At 34.5% G+C, this 21,760-nt stretch overlaps 1 protein-coding gene across 1 annotated transcript in view; it reads left to right on the forward strand.

The window, feature by feature from the left end:
• LOC103994763 (actin-related protein 4) overlaps positions 1 to 20,152 on the forward strand; it is a 22,066-nt gene extending 1,914 nt beyond the window's left edge. Inside the window, exons 5-20 of the mRNA XM_009415192.3 lie at positions 221 to 301; positions 973 to 1,033; positions 1,162 to 1,211; positions 2,485 to 2,539; positions 9,784 to 9,861; positions 9,941 to 9,994; positions 11,968 to 12,021; positions 12,112 to 12,172; positions 12,739 to 12,790; positions 12,982 to 13,048; positions 17,223 to 17,282; positions 17,369 to 17,431; positions 18,238 to 18,300; positions 18,675 to 18,739; positions 19,695 to 19,763; positions 19,867 to 20,152. Of these exons, the coding sequence (XP_009413467.2) occupies positions 221 to 301; positions 973 to 1,033; positions 1,162 to 1,211; positions 2,485 to 2,539; positions 9,784 to 9,861; positions 9,941 to 9,994; positions 11,968 to 12,021; positions 12,112 to 12,172; positions 12,739 to 12,790; positions 12,982 to 13,048; positions 17,223 to 17,282; positions 17,369 to 17,431; positions 18,238 to 18,300; positions 18,675 to 18,739; positions 19,695 to 19,763; positions 19,867 to 19,912 (979 nt within the window). The 3' untranslated portion in view covers positions 19,913 to 20,152. The remainder of the gene's footprint in view (positions 1 to 220; positions 302 to 972; positions 1,034 to 1,161; positions 1,212 to 2,484; positions 2,540 to 9,783; positions 9,862 to 9,940; positions 9,995 to 11,967; positions 12,022 to 12,111; positions 12,173 to 12,738; positions 12,791 to 12,981; positions 13,049 to 17,222; positions 17,283 to 17,368; positions 17,432 to 18,237; positions 18,301 to 18,674; positions 18,740 to 19,694; positions 19,764 to 19,866) is intronic.
• The last annotated feature ends 1,608 nt before the right edge of the window (positions 20,153 to 21,760 follow it).

Below are 21,760 nucleotides of genomic sequence, written 5' to 3' on the forward strand. Positions count from 1 at the left end.
GTGAAATAAAATGTTTCTAAGACATTCCTTATGTGACAGAGTATGTTTATACTTGGAAGTATTTTTAATGAAGTAGGTGTCAGCTGAAATTATACTAAATGTGCAAACTGGTTATATTTAGTAAAGATAACTGTTTGTGCTATATGTTTTTCTTTCCGTGAGCACAATATTTTATCATTTTTGACAATTAATAACATGGTTAGTGTGATATCCTTTGCAGGGAACGCCTTCTAATTGATCCAAAAGAGCATCCCATGCTACTTGCAGAACCATCTTTTAACACTCCCCAACAAAGAGAAAAGTAATTTGCTTTATCCATTCCTATGCCAAATGCCACTAGAAGTAATCTAGGCATATATGCTTTCAAGGCTGTAGGATTTGTACTGTATAGTCTTTTGTTTTGGCAGCCACAATGGATAACATCATAATTTTACATGATCTCTATCATATTGGAATATGATGTATACTTACAATTATTTAGCTTACTTGGTGGACTAAAGATGCATGTATGTAAAAAACAAGTCAACTCAAATTTAGCTTTTGAGTGTTGTTTCTTTGTTGTGTTTATATTTCTCTACTCTTGCTTTTTTATTCCTTCTGCCATTTCTGTGCTTATATTTTTATCTTTTTTTTATCATTCTGTTATTTTATTTTAGCTTTTTTTTCTTGCTGCATTTCTGTTTTTGCTATTACATTACTACAGTAATCTTCCTTCTTCCAAGATGTGAACCTCATCTTCATATTCTTCATGTTCATGAGTTCTGCAGTGAACAAAATAGCTTTTGTAATCATATTCTAATTACTTGTCATCCTTAATGCACCTTTGTTCAATGAGGTGCTTGCTTGCTTTGCACCTAGGCTTCAGGAAATATTACTGCCTTATTGTGCCTCAAGCTGTTGAATTACTTTGGTTCTAATGTTTGACATGTTTTTTTATTTTACTTTTTCTAACTCATACTATTTGACTTGCAGAGCAGCTGAGCTTATGTTTGAGAGTTACAAAGTCCCTGCTTTATTTTTAGCTAAAAATGCTGTATGATTTTGTCTCTCCTATACTCACAATCAGTGTCTTCCACATGTGTTTTTTCCTTCATTCTCTTCAGTTGCACATCTGGATAGAAATTCAATTGTTACTTCTGATGATTTGGTCAAAATTTCTAGGTCCTTACATCTTTTGCTTCTGGTCGGGCTACATCTTTGGTAGTTGACAGGTAGGACCTAATGTTTAAATTTATTTGTTATACTTTTTTTGTCTTCCAGTTTGTATGTGGCAGTTCTATTGATGAATATATTTGATGTGGTTATATGTTTGGTGTCAACCTCATTTTCACCTAAGTAACTTGATTTTACTTGCTGGCATCATTCATATAAGTTCTTATCGTGCCTTCTATGAAGCTCTTTATCAAAATCACCCTATGTGCTATTAGACAGGTTTTGCTGGCGATTGGGGCATTTTGGCTTCTGAGTTGTGGTAAATAAGTTGAGGGCATTTAAAATATATTATGGTGTTTTTGCATGCACAAATGAAACTTTTTTTTAGCAACTTTGGATTATTTAGATTCAGTGAAAAATGATACTTATGTTTCTTTATCAAGTGAATATTTGTTCATGCTCCTTATTTTGTAGAAATAGTACTCTGGTAAAAATACTGGTGGTGTATCAGTAATTCAGTTGAAAACTTCTTTACCTTTACGAACCACCTCCAACTAAATAGATCAAGCCTAAGGCATGATGAAGTAAACTAAGAACATTGACATGCAAAGTTCTTGTATTTGAGTGTATCAGATAGTAAAGCTATATGGTTTGTCTTTATACCTTAGTAGTCAGTATAAGAAGACAACTAAAGATACTGATCTGTTACTGGTAATTTCTATCTTGCATAATTCCATGAAAAGGTATCCAAGACCTTGGTGTAATGATAGATATTCAATGCCTAAATTTCTGCCTAGTAAGTTCTATGATATCTATGAGCAGGCAACATCACTGTAGGTCTTACTCTGGTAATAATAGCCCTTGATTATTAGCTTAAATAGTTTTGCCTGATCAGGTAATTTTAAAAGATTATTCATTTGGTTTTCGGATTCATCTAAGTGGCAAGTTAGGTTGAAGTTAAATGTTGACATGAATGATTGTAAAATTTCACAAGGTCACATTCTTATGTCCCACAAATTGATCAGCAGTTGATGAGAAAAATCATTATGTAGTGTCATCATCCAATTCTGTATTTTCTGTTACTGAAGTTCCTTGTACAATTGTGATACTCTGATGCTGCATTCTATATATTCTTGTAATTTTGTAGTTGGCTTTTGTTATTTTTCTTAAAAGGTTTGTAGTATTAAATTCGATGATGAGAATTTTCTTGTTTCCCATATTATGTTTCTTCCATGATCTCTTACTGATATATCCTGATGATCTTAGAAAGCCTAGACATTCAGTGCCTTATATTAGCTATTTAGTAATAGTTCTGTTTTTCCCTTTGCTCAGCGGGGGTGGGTCCACAACCATAGCAGCAGTACATGATGGCTATGTGCTCCAGAAGGTAATTATCTGTTTGTGAAAGCTTTAATCATTTAAGCGTATACTGTCCTGATAGTATGGTTACCTGCCATCTCATTTTGGCATCCTGAAAGCGATGAAGTTATCTTTCTTGAACTTAAAATACTAAAATTCTCTTGACTGTTTGACTTGCTTTAGATTTTGAGATGTCTTTGACTGGCATAGGTATTCTACCTGTCAAATCTTCAGTTTCTAAATTTATTAGCATAGTACTTGTCTTTTTCTGCCTTATTCTATCTTTATCAGTTCATAATCTAAAATATACTCTCTGGCTTTTTCCTAAACACTTCAAGTTGATATATCTGTAAAATACCTTGTCTGCTGCTTCTCAAATTATCAATTCTGCATTTTTTAATTATGAGAATGTGGCTTATGTAGGGTTGTTTTAGCTGCTGTGTTTTGAGTTCTTATTGCTCACTCTCCAATTCTGTCATGATCATACAGATGCATGACTAGGTACTAATTCTAATTTATTAACATAAAAGGATTTTGGTGTCCCTTGCTTTTCTTGTGCTGCTAAGGTTGTTTGTGGTGCCACACATTGACAGCATTTGCCAAGGCACAATCTAGCACTGCTCTAGCATGGTTTGGTGTTAGAGCATTTAATGGGGAAAACCACGAATTACAGGTTTACCCTTACTTTTGACCTTTTGAATTTAAACTTACGATTTTATCCTCATTTTTTATTGTTTCTTTTAAAAATTATAAAACTGCCCTTGATTTTTTATCATTTTGCCTTGGGAGTAATGCCCTAAGTTACTCCCTCAACCATGCACACGTGATGCATGTGTGTTGATTGCAGTGGGCGATTCAGCTTGTTGTTGTCACATGGCGCACTCATAGGCTGCCAAATGACAGCCCTTGATTCGTTGGAAAACCTATAAATAGTCTTCTTTCCACAGCTTTTCAAAAAACTCAACTCCATTGCTTTCCAATCTTTCTTTCAAGCTACATCTCATATTTTTTCTGTTTGTTTTTGCTTGTTCTGTTGGTGCTGCAGCATCCTCTTGATTCTCCATGACGTGCACATAGAAGAATCTACATTTCGATTGTATCTTGGGTGGTCTTATCGACAAGCGCCAACATAAGGTGATGGGAATATGCTTAGGACCAAGGTTCGCTATATCGTATCGTACCGGCGTTTCGACCTGGGCTCGGTACGGTATGGTACCGGTGTACCGGGCGGTACATCAGGGCATACCGAGTGGTACACCCTGGTGTACCGAATAATTTTTTTATTTTTTATTTCATACTGTAGCAGTGCTACAGTATAGCCCTGTAGCGGTACTGGGCGGTCCGCGTACCGGTAACCTGTCGGACCGGTACGTACCGCCCGGTATGGACGGTACGTTTCGGTATGGCAGACCTTGCTTAGGACAACGACCACATGCCTTAAGGTTTTATTTTCTCACTTCTATTTCATTTCATAACATTTTACCTGTTTTTGTTCTAATTGGAGGTTAGAAATTATTATTCCCATTCTAACAATCTAAGCATATTCCTTTTCTATTTGTTTAAACATATGCTTGGATTGTTAGAACAAGAATAATAATTTTTAACCTTCTATTGGAACAAAAACATGTCAAATATTTTTAAACGAAATAGAAGTTAGAAAATAAAACCTAGTGGCACGTAGTCATTGTTTCTAAGTGTACACTCCGTTGTGTGCTGTCACTTGTTGAGAAAATCACCGAAGATATAATTGGAATATAGATTCTCATGCACACACGTCATGAAGAATAAGGAGGACCCAACAGTAGTAGAACAAGAGAAAACAAATAGAAAAATAGGAGATGTAATTTGAAAGAGAGGTTTGATAGTAATGGAGCTGAGTTTGAAAAGCTACGAAAAGAGGGTTCTTTATAGGTTTTCTAGCCAATTAGGGATTGCAATGTGGTAGCTTATCAGTGCGCCATGTGGCAGCAATGGGTTGAAATGCTCACCACAGAAAATGCACATGCATCATGTGTGGGTGAGAGAGTAACATATGGGTTTTACTCCTAAGGTAAAATGGTAAAAAGGCAAGGACATTTCGTAATTTTAAAAGAAATGATAAAAATGAAGGTAAAATCATAAATTTAAAACAATAAAAAGCAAGGGTAAACTTATAATTTATGGTTTTTCCCATTAAATGCTCTAACAAGCATAAATTATTTTAAAATAAATAAATAATAAAATGAAGAACAAAATGAAGATTGTTGTGGATGTTTCTACTATGCAGTCAATGAGGTCTTTTCAAAGATGACTCATTTAATGAATTGAGCATCCATTTGAAGGAAATAAAGTGAATCAGGTTTTGAACTGCATTCCTTTTATCTAAACTTCAATTAACTCACGCAATGTGAAATACATCCTCGCGTATTAATGCGATAATGATCATGCATGAGTTTCTTATTTGTTAATAAGAGAATCTGAGGATTGCTTAGATCCTTAACCGTGATCGTCTATGAATCCTCTTATATAGGAGAGTCCTACCAAGGATGTTTGTAGAACCACATCTCACGAAAAATACTGTCTCGATTTTCTTTCAGAGTCATACCTCCTATACTTCTACACAAGAGTACTAATCACCATAGGGATGGAGTTGGAGATAAACTTTATCTATTTGCTTCGAAGTGCTAACCAATGTGCTCTTTAGCCAATCAATCAACTTGCTATTGCCACTTTGAAATTGCCACTTTGAACCTTACTCAAGGGATCTTCTATTACAGAGGTTGAGTTCCCACCACTAGAATTCTCATTCTAGGTTAAAACCCATTCCCCTCGATGACATCAGGACCTTAGTCCTATTTAGGTCTTTAGGAAGGCAGTCAAGTATATTATTATCAGTTTTAACATGAAAAATAAAGATAACGGAGTGAGAATTTAGCCATCTAATTGACTTTTGTTTGATCTTTATATGTGTACCCATCTTAATGTTTATGAGTTTCTTTTTACAAGAATATATTGTAGCTCTGTAGTCACATTGAATGAAAATAAGAGGAATAGGGCTAGAGATCATTGGAAGAGAGAAAAAAATCAGATTTTTAAATCATACGGCTTTAATACAAGTAGTGTTATGTGCCATAAAATTAGCTTCCATGGTGTTCCTGGCAATTATGGTCTGTTTGGAAGATTGTCAAGATATAACACTGCCACCAAGAGTAAAATTATATCTAGATATAGATTTACTATCTAAAGAATCAAAAATCCATTTAGCGTCATTATAGCTTCCAAAAACAGACGGATACATGCAACGTTAAGTCCATAATCAAAAGTACCCTTAAGGTATCTAAAAACTCGCTTAAGGGCATTTCAATGAGCTAAACTAGGGTTATGAGAATATCTATTGAGTCTGAAGATAACATAAGAGATATTAGGTTTGTTTCTATTTGATAAGTAAAGAAGTGATCCAATGATATGAGAATATCTTTCTTGATCTACAGGATACCAATATTTTTAACTAAATTAGTATATAGTTATAGTTGAATAGTCAGTATATCCAATTTTTTCAAGATTTGTTAAGTATAATGCAATTGATCTAAAAGCATAGATTCAAAAGATTTAAAGAATTTTCATTCATAGAATAACATCCGTCTCCCCTAGATTCTTCATATCAAAATGATCAGATAAGAAAGATTTGATCTCAATGATCATATCTAGATTAGAAGCATGAATCAATATATCATCAACATAAATGCAAAATAGAATGAATTTATTTCCTATCTTTTTACAATAAAGACTATTATCATATTATTAATTTGGAATCAAAAGAATAGAATCACATAATAAAAAATTTCATGTTATTGCTTAGGTGCTTGCCTGAGTCCATTTAAGGAACGGATCAGCTTGCACACTCTCTTCTTATCCGAGCATGATAAAGCCTTCATGTTGATCCATATAAATTTCTTCTTCTAGATCTCAATGAAGAAAAGCAGAAGGTGGTCTTCACTTCCATTTAATAAACCAGGAGTTTAATAGATAAAACATAAAAGTAAAAGTAAGTAGGACTCGAATGGTAGAAATTTGTGCTATAGGCATGTATGTGTCACAATAATCAATGTCAGCCTTTTGCCCAAAACCTTGAGCTACAAGCCGAGTCTTCTATTTTTCAATTGTGAAGATCCACTTGCACCTTAGGGGTAAATCAGTGAGATTCCAAGTATGGTTACTAATAATAAATTATATTTCGCTATTTACCGTCTCCTTTCAGGAAGGAGCATCTGAAGAGCAAATGGCCTCTTGGAATGAATTGGGTGTATCATCAATCATATAGGTGACAAAAGCATCATCAAAATTCCTTCCAATCCTTGCTCTTTTGCTTTTTTTGGGTTCAGAATAAAGGGTAGGTTCTAAAATTATTGAAATAGGAGAAGAAGAAGAATCACATAAGATACATGTAGCAATCTAGATTTAAAAGGAAATATATTATCAAAAAATGATACATCTCTAAATTCAGTCAAGATGTCATTTGAGATTTCAGAAATTCTAGAGTTCACTACAAGGAATTTATAGGTGTTGGTGTCTAGTGAATATTCTACAATGACAACATTTTTAGGGCCTGTCTTTTTCCTTTACTCAGAGATATTGACTTTGGCTATACATCCCTACATTTAGAAGTAATTTAGTCTTGATTTGTGTCTTTTCAAAGTTCATAAGGAGCTGTCTCTTTATCTTTTTGAGGAATTCAGTTAAGTATATGACATGTAGATAAGATGGCCTCCCTGTACAAGTTTTGGGGTATTATTGAACTAAGGATCAATGCATTAACCATATCTAAAAGGATTTCATTCTTTCTTTCAGCTACACTATTATACTTAGGTAAGGAAGGAGCAATCACATTATGAATTATGCCATGATCTTCACAGAACTTAGCAAATTCATTTGAAGTGTACTCACCTCCCTTATCGGATCTTAAGATTTTAAATCTTCTATCAAGTTGATTTTCAGCCTCAGCCTTATAGATCTTGAATTTATTAAGAACATCATAGAACATCATTTTAGACTTTAAAAGGTAAGCGTAGCAGAATTTAAAGAAGTCGTCAATAAAGGCCCTGCCTTTTGCCTTGGATTTTTTACCGTTTTGCCTTAGGAGTAATTTTCATACATTACTCCCTCATCCGTGCACACGTGATGCATATGCATTGATTTAGTGGGTGTTTCAGCCATTGCTGCCATGTTGTGGACTCATGGCAGCCCATATTCTTTCAAGATGCATTTCCTATTCTTTTGTTTGTTTTTGCTTATTTTGCTTAGGGTTCATCTTACTGGGCTATACCACTCGGTACGGGTGGTACGTACTGGTCCGATAGGGGATCGGTATGCAGACCGCCCTCTACCGGGCGATACCCTTTACATGATCCCGTGTTGGGCGATACGAGGCCTGTACCAATTGCTAACGGTCGGATTTCGACCATTACTGATTAAGGGCTCAAATTGCCCTATTTCAAACGATCAAGTTGATCGTTTGCACCATAGAAAAATGGTTTTTAAACCCTTTCCTTCGCCACAACCGCCCACCCAGCGTGCAAAGGAAAAGAAAGGCAAAGGGGAAGGTAGTAGCATCATCCGCACCGTTGGAAAGAATCAAGTCGGGCGATGAGACACTTTATCAATCACATTCAACAACCCACTCGATCTAAAGATATGGCAACGACGTGGATAGCAGTTCCTCCACCGATGATGGTGACGACACTGACGAGTCGATGGTCCTGCCTACACAATGGTCCGATGAGCAATGTTTTACATATGCCATCCAAGATTCAGATCATCAAGCTCGTTGAGGTATTAGTCAAGTTTATACACGAAAGTGGAATAGGAAGGGGAAGACAAGGGATGATTTTAAGCAAATGCAATAGAGCCTATACGATGTAGACATAGAGTGAAGCTCATTGTATTCATAGCCTTGTATTCTGGAGAATCTTATGGCCAACGATAGTACGGTGATTGTTGGTCATATTTCAACAAGCAGCAGTACGATAATCGATCTTATGATGCAGAGTAACATATTAGTGGTGAAAGTATAAGTTCTGATATTCTCCATTCTTCGCACCAATACATACCACAATTGTCCTTGCCTTATGAGTCGCCTCGAACATATGGTTCACGATGATCGGACTACGACCATTACTACATTGATGCACCAATGACATACGGTATATCAATATATTATGTTGTGGGATCATTTTCAGGATTTGGTTTGACAATCATATCAAATTGATAATTTGATATACATGTACAAAGGATCGAGGTCCCCGATCCATCGCCCGTGGAGTCTCGTCGTTCTTTTTGGTAGTAGAATCAGGTATATCCATCAATTGATCAATTGATTACTTGATTCATTTGAATCTTAAAATTTAAGTTATTTAAAAAATAATCTAATAATTCAAATAATCTCTTTGTAGGTAATTCAATATTAATGGAAGGAAGGTCTGGAATGTATCACAAAGTTACTTCGCAAGCCCGAAAAATATGTGTCACTATCTTTCCTAATTTAGATTATTTTTGCTAAAATTATACTAAATTTATATTTATTTTCAACTTAAAAACCCTAATCCAACTTTTTTCTATTTTAAAAAAAAATTGGAGTTATTTTCAATAATTTTATCGTACCGTTGGTATGCTTAGGTATATCGACATATGGTACATCGGTACATACCGTGTCGACGGTTAGTTGGTACATCGATATGGACCGGTAAGGTGAACCTTGGTTCTGCTGGTGCCAAAGCATCCTCTTGATTCTCCACAACATGTGTGCAGGAGAATCTATATCTCAGTTATATCTTGGGCGATTTTCTTGAGGGGGGAGAGACGGTGACACCTACGGATTTTATTTTCAAACTTCTATTATTTTGTTTCATAATATTTTACCTGTTTTTGTTCTAATTGGAGGTTAAAAATTATTATTCCTGTTCTAACATATGGACTATCTTATTCTGCAATTAATTGTGGAGATTGTTTTGCAAAGAATTATGACATTATAAGTTTCTTACTAGCTTTAATCTTTACTGTTATTCTGTTTTTGTTTAGTAGCTTATAATTTTTGACATCAATTACTATTAGAAGGAAACAAATACAGTTTTCTGCCTTTCTCAGTGTGTTTGTCAGTGTGTTCATGCCTTATTCTTCAAATCACTTGGTTGAGAATAAGTTTAACTTGGTACAGATGTCCTTTTAGAAGTATTGCGTAAAAGATCTTTCACGTTGAACAAGGGCTCTTTGTGCTCTAACTCGTTCTATGCTAAGCAGGCTGTTTCAACTTCCCCCATTGGAGGTGAATTTCTGACTGACTGCATGATGAAAAGCTTGGAAAGCAAGGGAGTCATGGTAAGTTTGAATGTACATGATCTTAAATATCCTATGCCGAACTTTTAAAGCCTGATTTCTGATCATCTTCTTGTTTCAGATAAAACCTAGATATTCATTTAAACGGAAAGAAATACGCCCAGGTGAATTTCAGGTAGTTCACTGTGTATATCCTGCCACAGTAGTGGGCCTTAAAATTATTTATTTGGTTAACTATTCTGTAACCTTTGTTGTTTGTTTTAGTTTTCTTCATTGTTATTTGCTACACCTGTGAGCATATCCATTTGGCTTCTGAGACTTTGAAGACTGGACCAAGCTGAATGCACCGTTGGTCAGCTTTAGAATTTTGGATCAAATTAAGCATAATCTTAGCCAAGACAGATTGCTTTCTCTTTTTTGCATATTTTTTATACATTTACTATTTATAGTTTCTACTTGGGAATCCTTTAAGGGGTCCTATTTTTAAGTTGTATTTTTTTTCTGAGTCCTACTTGAGTATATGTTGGGTTGGAAGAGTCCAGTAGCACAAACGATCAGTTTTAGAATTCTAGATCTCTCTTTGGACAATTTTTTGAAATGTTGAGTTTACTATTTTTCAAGGAGTTGCATCTTTTTTATCATTAAACTTTTGTTCTCAAACATCACTATAACATTAGTTATATTTTTCCGTTAGATTCTATTGAAACTTCCACTGATACATATATTTCATTGTCAAATAGAGTCCTGAAATAAGCATTATTTTCCATAGAAATCAACTTCTGCTCTTGTCCTACTTTGCTGAGGCATTCATTTAATGAACTATGTAATAACGGTTCAATATTTGTTACTGAGGTTGTGTATTTGTCATGTCTCCATTGTCATATGTATAGGAGATCGGCTTTTCTTTAGGACTGCATTTGATGATGTTAAGATATAATTATGTCTCTTAGTTGGGTCTCAAGTTTTGTGATATGGAGATTGTAGTTTCTCCGGGTAGTTGATCCTAAAGTTTTGCCACCCAGATTTTTGGCCCAAATGCCATGGACTAAATGATGATGAAAGATCCCTTCTGAGTTAGTACAAATATACTTCTTGTATATTAGTTGGAGTGACAACATGCTCTTTCAGATTTTACTATGAGGGATCTTGGCAATTGTCATGAATACTTCATGAAGATTTATTTAAGCTGCACTCCATCTTTTTCCTATTGGGTAGTACTGTTTAGAAAAGGTTGACACTAATATATAATCCTCGTTAAGTTTGTGTCCGTGACAATATCTATCTTGTGGACCTGAAGTGATTCTTAGTTTTCACGAAAGCTGATAAGCTTGGCTTGGATTTAAGTATGAATAAGATACAACTGAATTGTTTAGTTACACCTCTTTGGATTTTATAGGTTTGACAGTTTGGGATGTGCTTTTGCTCCAGGACAGGTAGCAAGTTTGGTGTATGAACTCAGGAGAGAGACTCCATGAGAGAACGATAGAGGGAAGAACAAAAAATAGTAGAGTGAAAGAACCTTCCATAAATATCCTCAAACCAACAAAGAAGAACATGTCTATGATTTTAAATGAACTACTTGAGACAAGTTCACTTTAAAAGTACCATACTTTCTCTTTGGTTTATTGATATTTACTCAAGTTTAAGGTGATCCCTACTGCATTCTATTTTATTATATTGTATACATTAGGTTGATTATAAATTTAAGAAAATGAAGATTTTTCAAATGCATTATTTTTACAACACCAAATATTTTTTTTCGTTACAGAGTATGTTTTGCAATAGTTAAGTAGTTATTACATATTATATATACTTTTTGAATCATATATATTTATTGAGAATATTATAATTAGTAACTGCTTTGATATGTTTATATAGCATGCAAGACATGCTATTATCTCAATCATGTAAACCGACATGTAATAAGAACTTTATGGTTTGTTATATTTTGTGCTTATGCCATGTTTGTGGTTGAACATATTTTCATGGTTTTACTAAAAATAAAAAATTTCCCATGCTCTCATGCAATTCTGACAATGGATTAGTACTGTTGCAGCATTCTGCATCTTGTTTATATTTGTTGGATCCCTGATCAGTAAACATGGTAAAGGAAGTTGATTATTTTGTTTCTCGATTTCATGTGAACAGACCGTTGACCTTGATATTCCAAATACGACTGAAAGTTACAAGTTGTACTCCCAGGTACAAGTTCAGTTTGTTTCTTTGTTTTGTTGCTGTACATATTCAACTTTCTTGAATCCACATATTGTTGCTAATGTTGCTGATTGACAGCGAGCTATTGCTAGTGACATTAAGGAATCCGTTTGCCGAGTACCTGACACTGCTTTTGAAGGTAAATTCAATTTGGATCATGAGTGAATCCTGTATTCTTCTGTCAGAGTATCATGTTTTGATACTTGCACAAGATACATAGCAACTGCGAGTCTATTGTTGATATGTAAATGATGCTAGAAACATAAAATTTGAAACTATCATTTTGCACTTTGGCATAGAACTTGCATGTTTTGTGGTTTAAGGAGCTTCTGGTGATTCTTCTTTGGAAACCTATTTACAAAATATAAAACTGTTGTTTTGTGGTTTTTCGTGCCAGTAGTCAGTATGATTTTTCATTGACAATTGTAAAAATATTTCATATCTTTGTTGGCATCATAGTCACTAAGACATCCATTCAACAGTTGTGTGCTTCTTGCTTACTCTAATATTCTTTTGTTGTCATTCTCTTCTTGTTGCTTTTCTGTATCTCTTTTGCATATGTGCATTGAGGATGGAAGTTTGTTTTGTTGGGAGTGGTTCTGGTTAGGTGTTGCACTACATAGTTTGATTTTCCTGAAGACCTTCAAAACACAGTTTGTTTTGTGAATGTGAATATGAAAGTTGCTGACACTGGTTATTTTGCAGAAAGTGGCTATGCAAATGTTCCTATGACTCCTTATGAGCTTCCTGATGGGCAGTAAGTTGAATACTTATTTCTCTCTTGCTCAGGTTAAAAGTTCAAATGGACAACCACTTGAATATTATTGTCAGAACTCTTTTAACCTCTAATTTATGCTTGTGACTTTTATTTTTCTTATTTCATTTAATGCAAGTTAGCATGCATTAGTACTGACAAGTATCTGCACTGCTCTAAATTTTGGTCTCCAGAACTATAGAGATTGGGGCAGATAGATTCAAGATTCCTGATGTCTTGTTTAATCCGTCGCTAGTGCAGGTAAAGGACAAATATTTTGACAAATTTTGATATGCTTTTGCAATACAAAATATACTTCTCGGGACAATGATCATGCTATGAACTATTACAAAACATTTCCTTCTCTTGGCCTTTGTTATAGGAGTCTTCTTGCAATAACTGCTGCAAATGGGTCTGAAGATCTTCATTGACTATGGGCCCAACTCATAAATGAGGCCCAATTAGATCTGAGGGCTGGTGATTAGGATCTCTATCACCAAATTCCTTGATTAGAACCTCATTAAACCTATACAAATAGATTAATCACCAAAAACTTATCGGTCAATGTGATATCATTTATTTGTATCATAGTTAACTCTTCACGATTAACGTTATCTCTATCAAGTCATTACCATTGATTCTCGATTGTAAGAAAAGGGTCATGCGGTCTATTGACTCCAGATAATTGGGACCTTACAGCATTATTATTGCCATTAACGGTGTTTTCTTGTTTATAAAATTTAGCTTACTGGTAGGAAAAATCCATGCAGCTGACCCCAAGTATCTAGAACCTTAGTCTATGTTGTTATTTACTAGGTAGTAGTGATTTAAAAAGCGTTAGGCGCTAAGATCCAAAAACGCCCGAGACGCTAAAATATAAAATATAATTATTTAAATAAAAATTATGTTATTAAATTAAGAAAATCTAAGGTGCAAAATCACAATGTTACATTAACAAAAAGTCTCAAAATTTAAAACAATAAAATTTTACATCAAAGTCATTCATCATAATCAATATTATCATCATTTTCACACAAATCATCTTCATTGAATTCGTCCTCTTTCTCTTATCCTTTCTCTTCATTAAAATATGTTTCATTCTCTATGTCTTCAACAATAACATGAGCCGAGCTTGATGTTTTTGCACTCATTTTTCTCCTTGTCATCTGTCTTGTATATGTTTGTAATTCTTTAGCACATGAAGCTCTTGCTACATCTCCCCATATTAATTTATTATTTTCAAATACAAGCTCGTTTTCGACATCTTGCAAGTTGACACTCATTTATCCCACAAACCACTTATTTAAAACATCAATATCTTGTAATGAGATTAGATCAATTCTATTTCACAAATCATGACGAGCCTTTAAAGTTTGATTATACTTTATGTAAACAAGATTGTGTAATCGTTGATGTTCCAACCGTTTTCTTTTGTTTGAGTGAATTTGTCATTTCATATAATTTAAAAATATATTAATACATCTATCTAAATAAATAAATTAATTGAAATAAAAATATTTAGTGATCCTTACATGCTCAAAGACGCTCCAGTTTCGCTTACAACCCGAAGCATTACATGTCAAACGAAGTACTTTGATAGCAAATTGCTCTAAGTTCGGGATGAAATTTCTTAATAGACTTCATTCAACTGCAAAATTTATGTTATTATTAGTAATAACATAATAACATACTATAGATGAAATTAATTATATCAAATTATTAATACCTAGAGACGTAGTTGTCCTGGATCGAACTGTCATTGGAATTCCAAAAAGACCTTCGACATTTTTATATAGAGATAATTCACGAATAATCTTATCTTGCACCTCAAGGCTTGAAACTAATCTTGTAATGCACTGATATAATCCATCCAAAACTTCTGCATCAAACCCAACAAATTTAATCTTATAAAATAATTCAGGGTTTAAATAATATCTTGCTGCATGTAAGGGATGATGAAGTTGACAATTTCATCTTTCGTCAATGATTGTAAAAGTTCTCATATTTTTCTTCATTTTTATTAAAAGACATTTTAATCGTCTCCTTTGTCCTATCCATAGCCTCATAAATATATCCCACTACAGACTTATTTTTTTTATCCACCAACCGAAGGACTCAAATATAAGGGTCCATTACCTTTAATATATAAACTACATGATTTCAAAAGGATGACACTAAGATAATATCAGTAGTCCTCTTGCCTTTTGCTTCTTTTGCCCATTTGCTTGTCACCTATTTCTCGTAAATATGTTTCTCAGATTATGTTTTTGACGATGCACGCTCTGTATGTCAAGAATGAAGTAGCAAATCGGGTAACACCATATCTCACTAATTCTTTATTGCTTGTGAATTCTCTCATCATATTCGAAGCCCCAATATGATTATAAAAAAATTCAACAACAAAAATTACCGTTTCTAAAGTTTTCTTGATGTTTCAGATTTTTTTAATATCCTCCAACATTAAATCAATACAATGTGCCGCACATGGAGAGCAAATATAAGTATTGTCTTTTTGTTTCAATTAATTTACTTGAGACAAAGGATAACAAAAATAATAAGACTTAATAGTTTAACATATTTAATTGAAGATAAAATAATTAAAAAAGTTAAAAAAATTCAAAAGATGAATATTACCAGCTAATACATATTTGCTTCCATTGTCGGTTATGACTTAAACGACATTTTGTTCTTCAATTTCTTCCACGAACTTGTCAAGTAAATCATATATCTTGTCTCCAGGTTTACAAAAGATGAAACATCTATTGACTTCACAAACATAGTCCCTAAATAATAGTTAATCATAAAATTAATTATACACCCGCGTCTCCTGTCAGTCAAAGCATTTAACATAATAGAGCAACCATGTGTTGCCCATGATTCTTTATGACATTTTAGTAAGTCATTTATATAATTCAACTCTTTTTGCAACAATAGAACTCATATCTCATAATAACTTTAAGGTTTTAATCTCGCACCATATCTTCCAGTAACTTCAATCATTTCCTTACAACTGTCTAAACAAGTTGTACTTAAGGGGAAGATCGGCCTGATAGAAGAAGCGAGCGATGTGCTGAATCGTTCTTTTTTTTATTTCTTTATCACAAGTATCACTTATATTTGTTTGTTTAAATTTTGAGCCTCCTGTTTGCCCTTGTTGCTTCTATGATCCATGAAACATATATAGATTCATCGGTCCTTTTTTTACCCTTCTTAGTACTCATAACTTCTTTTCCTTTTTTGTCGTATACTTTTTTCCCACTTGGGTTAATACTCATAGAATAATCTTCTTCTTCATCCCTGAGATGTTCAACATTATCTTCTAGTAAATTCCCGTAAGATTCATTCTTTTGCATCTTCTTTTTATTCATATAACTCAATAACTCTTTTTTTTACCTCAGGTGAATACTTTTTGTAAGCTGTTGCTTTTTTGAAATTTCCTACTATATGTTATTTTACATTAAAAATATCACTTTTAGTAGTCTTTTTGCAGAATATACAAGTCACTGCATTAGGATCTTTCGGATCCTTTGGATAATTATACTTCAATGCATGATCTTTTTCTGATGTCATTGGAGAATCTATTGAGTTGCTCTGTATACTTGTCATTATCCTTAAACCTAACAATAATTTCAAATAAATAAAAATTAATAGTATTAAAATCAAAATAATATATTATTAATCTAATAAATAAAAATACTGTTACTAATATACAGTTAGTAGTATACTGTTAACAGTATAATATCGAAGTGAGAAGAGTGTGAGTAAGAGGAAGACCAAGGTTGTTGACTGAGAGCAGCGGGAGCGGGGGCAGCGAGCGGTGGCAGTGGCAGCAATAGCGATAGCGGCAGCTGAGAGAGGCAACGACAACGAAGAAGAAATCACGAGTAGGGTTAGGGTTGGGGAAGTCTCGAGAGGGATGCTGGGAGGCTGATATTAGTGCTTTAGTTGGTTCGATTGGACCAACTAAAGCACCTGAGATCGAACTAGACCTAAAACGTTGGTTCGGTCGCCTGGTTTAACCCGGGCGCTTGCTTAAAGCACTCGACACCTGGGCTGGGGTAAGCACCCAAGCGGCACCTCTTTGAAGCGTGCTGCCTAGAAATGAAGCAAGGTGCTCGGGTCTCACCTCGCCTCGCTCGAGCGCCTATTGAAATCGCTGCTAGGCAGTGTTGACTTTTCTGGTGTAGTTGCACCCAAGTGTTGTGTTTCTTTTTCATGGTTTGTGTGTGCACGGACAGCTTGAATGACTTTTCATATTATACAACAACAATATAGCCATAAAGGATCAACTATTTGGAGTTGGCTACATGGTTCTGTTGCTGTCATTTGACATTTGAGTGATTGACTTTTCTTATTATATGAGAAAATTATTCCTGTAAGCTTAAGACAATTAATGGATACATTTGTTTTTTCTTTCGGTCAATACATGTGTTAGACAATTCCTGGAATGGAGAGCTTTGCTGGTTCCGCTTCTGTTAGTGGGCTTCCACAAATGGTGAATCATTCTTCTCAGCATGCTTAGCTTGACTTTTGTCATAAAGTGTATACATTTTGTAATTTTTTTTCATTCTTGTCATTTAGGTTATCGAGAGCATAAACAGATGTGATGCAGACATTAAAAGGGAACTATTCAGCAGTATACTGGTATACCTAACTGTTATTTTTGAAGCATTAGTTGACTCTAACCAGTCCTGATATGGTTTGACATTCTAGTTCCTGCATTTTGAGATCCTAATTTATTTCCCTGTGGACTTCTCTTAGTCCTTGGGATGTTTGCAAATCTTGTTTGATGTTTGTGTTGTAATTAGTGCAAATCATCTTTGTAGTAGTATCTCAATTGCCTTTTTGGTTAAATCCAGCAATCCTGAAACTTTTTCGGCCATCTCAAATGCCTTATGAATAATGAAAAGGATTAATTGAAAATCCTTATAGAAAAGGAAATTCATTTCTGACTAAAATAATTTTACTTAAAGATGACTTAATCTTAAGCATGATACTAATTGTGACTCGTGATTTTCAGAATAAATGAAAGAAAACAAAACAAAAAACAGGTTCCTCGTTTTTACAAGCATAAATTTGGAGCAGTATTTGACCCTTTAAGTTAACATTCAAACTTGGGCAACGAGAAGTGATTTGTAGAACAAGGTTTCTTTTCTCGTCAAGTCTAATATTGTATATGATGTTTCTATCCTAATAGAAACTTACGTTTTACAAGCCGGACTCCAATTAATATTTTATCTAATGGATCTCCTAAGCTAAACCTTGTTAATCTTCTTGACAGAATTATATAAATTAGATTTGTCTCGTTGATCTATTCTTTGGAATGAATTATATCCTCTTTCACTCCGTCGGTTCTTTCTTTACGAGAAGATTCATGTAGGTCATTTCACATTCTCTGTGTAGCTTTTTATTATTTGTCCTAATATATCTATAAATGTTTTCCATATCAGCTTGCTGGTGGCACAGCATCAATGCTGCAGCTTAAGGAGCGACTTGAAAAGGAGTTGATGGAGGTAAAGATGGTCAGAATTCCATTTATCTTCTGAGTTCAATAACTAGCAGTATATGAGAAAGATCCATTACTACTATATCTAAAAGGTCAAAAGAATTTAAAACTGACACCTTGGATGGATTAGTGGCCTGCTGATAAATGATAGTTATCTTTCTTGTCTTATTTATGTGTTTCTGTACATAGCTTTATTTCATTCAAAAATCAAAATGATTTGGTTCTGTATGCCCTACGCTCTTTTGTCCTTGATATATTTCACTTTTGGAGCTTCTCATGTATAACACATTTTTGGGATGCCTCAAACAGAACTTAAGAGATCACGTGCATTTATTGGCTAGGCCACAAGTGTTGGATGCTTACTGCCTCTGTTGTTTGCAGGAGGCTCCACAAGCTGCACGAGTCAAGGTTTTGGCTAGTGGAAATTCAATAGAAAGGCGATTCAGGTTGAACTTTTTGAATATTTTTGGGCATTAATCCAATTGCTCCAATCTAAGTGATTTGTCATTTAAAAGCATATCTAATGTGTCTAATAATTTTAAACTCCAGTTGCTCCAATCTAAGTGATTTGTCTTTTAAAAGCATATCTAATGTGTCTAATAATTTTAAACAGTTCAAGAAAACTTCATCTGGCTCCGTTGGGTGGTTTCTGGCCTTTGTGTTTCAGCTTGTTTCAATTGTTTAACATGCTTGGTAGATAAGCGATATATACTGTGATGTGCTTGCTAGATAGGTGACGTCCCATCTTTTTCTGAATTTCTTTTTCGGTATGTGGCTTGGACTTGACAATTTTTACGGTGTATATGTTGGTGTGCATGCATTCATGTGTATAATTGTTAGTGCGTTTGTCTGTTCATGTGTGTGTAACTGTGGATACATTTGTTAGCGTAACCAATGTGTTTTCAGTAGAGTTTGCTGTTGAGCTTTAAAGCTTGTTTAGATCTTGTGCAAGTTCAATGTTAAGACCTATTTGAAACCATCTCATGTCCATCATATGACATTCTATCTGACAATGATAACTTGAGACATTATTTTGCCATTTGATAATAGTTTGACTATTATGGATAAATTTATATTGTAGGTGAGCGTGCTTTATCGTATGTGCAATGTAATTTATACGTCTGCATGTTTCTTGTTGCTGTGCGTGCACATAATTTATACATCTGCATGTTGCTGCTTGATGTGCAACATATAGTCGCTGGTGTATAATAGGCCAAGAACACAATATGTGACATGCACTTTACTAACCTACTTTCTTGTTACATATAGTCAGGCTAGCATCTCAATTTGTAGTTTGTACCATAAAGAAACTCGTGAAATTTTTTTTAATTTCTATTTTTCTGTCTGCTTCAACAACATTACTATTGGTGGTTTTAATGGATTCCATTATGTATGAATCAGTGTTTGGATAGGAGGGAGCATTTTGGCATCTCTTGGATCATTTCAGCAACTGTGGTTTTCCAAAGCGGAGTATGACTATAGCTTTGCATGCATATCCAACGGTTAGCCAGTTTCAAGCATATATGCATGTTAGCTTATAACCACTCTTTGCTTGTTCATATTCTTGTGACAGATATGAGGAGCATGGAGTCTCGAATATCCAAAGAAAGTGTCCTTGAGGATGTGTTATTGGAGCTAGACGAACATAAAGTCATGCCATCTATTTACTGAAGTTTGATAGTTGATTTAATGCTTAAGGTATCAAGCTCACCATTCCTCCAATATGATAGTACAGTTTACAGCTTTTGTATGCACACAAAGTGAACTTGTTGTTTTATTGATGTTTGTATTAGGCAAATACTTGGAAGAAACAGCCTGGTTATTATTATTATTATTATTATTAATGCCCATTTGGTTCATACATTGAAGTTTTTATTATTATTATTTGTGTTTGGTTAAGATTGAGGTTAAATAAATTGTTCTCATGATCCAAACTTCACTTGAATCAGCAAGAATGTTACTGTTATAGTGTAATCCCTACTTTGGATGAAACAGCCCGGTGGAGTAGGTGGCCGAGTTGTAGAGAAGAGGGAGAGTAGTTTTCCACTTCATGCATTGCTTCTTTGGATCTTTTTCTTCGAACATCTACAGGTGAAGCCATAGGGATAGCATTCGGTTGGGGGCAAGTTTACCGTAAGTATTTCTAACTCTGGATTCTGGTGGTAGCGCAGTGAGTTGATGGGCGAGTGTTCTTCACTCTCAATTCTGCTCACCAAAGGGATTATGTTAGACCATTTTGGTGCTGGTTAGACTATCATAATCGCCTGAGTCTCTCCCACATTTAGAATTCTGAACCCTGTCGGCGAGAGTAAGGATGAGGTATTGAGAGTTATGGCACCGTTATTTTTATTTTTTATTTTTCCCTGCACCCGTCTACTACTGTGTCGGTAAGAGAGTAAACCTTAAAACAGCCTAATATTTTGATCTTAGAAAATTCTTTTAAGCATGTAGTTAGTGTGTTTCAGTTCTTAGTCGAAAACACCATATCAAGCAAATATTTTTGTTTGCCAAATCAACTAGTAAGTTTTGCTAGGTCAAATGTACATCTCCAAGAAAAATTTTCCAAACCATAGATGATTTAAATAATATTTTTCTAATCGTAAATGATTGGAATTTTTATACTATTAAGGAATGAACTCTTCAAACATTTATCCGCAGTGTCGTCGGGCATGGCATGCATTTGTTGCAAGTATTTTTGAAGTTGGTTGTGGAGATCAAACACCCTTATAAATCAACACGGAGGTTATCCGAGTTAGCGTGAGAGCCTATAGCATCCCCAGCAGCCAAATGCAGAAGCGGGCATTTGACTCTTCCTTAAAATGTCACGAGCCTATGACAGAAATATGATATTCCCATAATGTTGGCAGACACCCCAAAAACAAAAACAAAAAAAGAATCTCCTCGAACGTTTTGCATATACAAGAGAAAAAGATGAATGGAAAGCTCCCACTGGTTTAGATGGATATATCAGATTCCCAAGGAGTAAACACATTAGAAAATTTTGGCAATCGCGTCAACTAGCATACGATGAAGATCATGCATGTCTAGTAGCTATGACGGTTTTTCTTATAAATAATTTATTACTCCTTTTTTATGTGTCAATGTGAGACTAAATTGATGTTACACAAAGGTCTCAAATCCGACTCGACTCTACATTGTGACATGCCCACTATAATATTTCTCCATTAATGGATAACCACCTTATTATGCAAGGTCTCAAATATTTTGTTTCAACACTTAGTTGGCTCTCATATCAATTATCACAGACTCTATCCCAGGGGATAACCAATCCATTCATTTTGTTTGTTAAGCATGAATCATTAATCAAAATATATTTAAACCAAATTAATACTAATACACCTATCGAGACCTCATAAAACAATCCAAACATTTACGGTGGTAGGACTAAACCAGAAATATTACATCTTGAGACGTGGTCTCAAGAAGTAGAAAGAAACATGTACATA

Source organism: Musa acuminata, chromosome BXJ3-8 (genome assembly GCF_036884655.1).
Source record: "Musa acuminata AAA Group cultivar baxijiao chromosome BXJ3-8, Cavendish_Baxijiao_AAA, whole genome shotgun sequence".
Taxonomy (NCBI): Eukaryota; Viridiplantae; Streptophyta; class Magnoliopsida; order Zingiberales; family Musaceae; genus Musa; species Musa acuminata.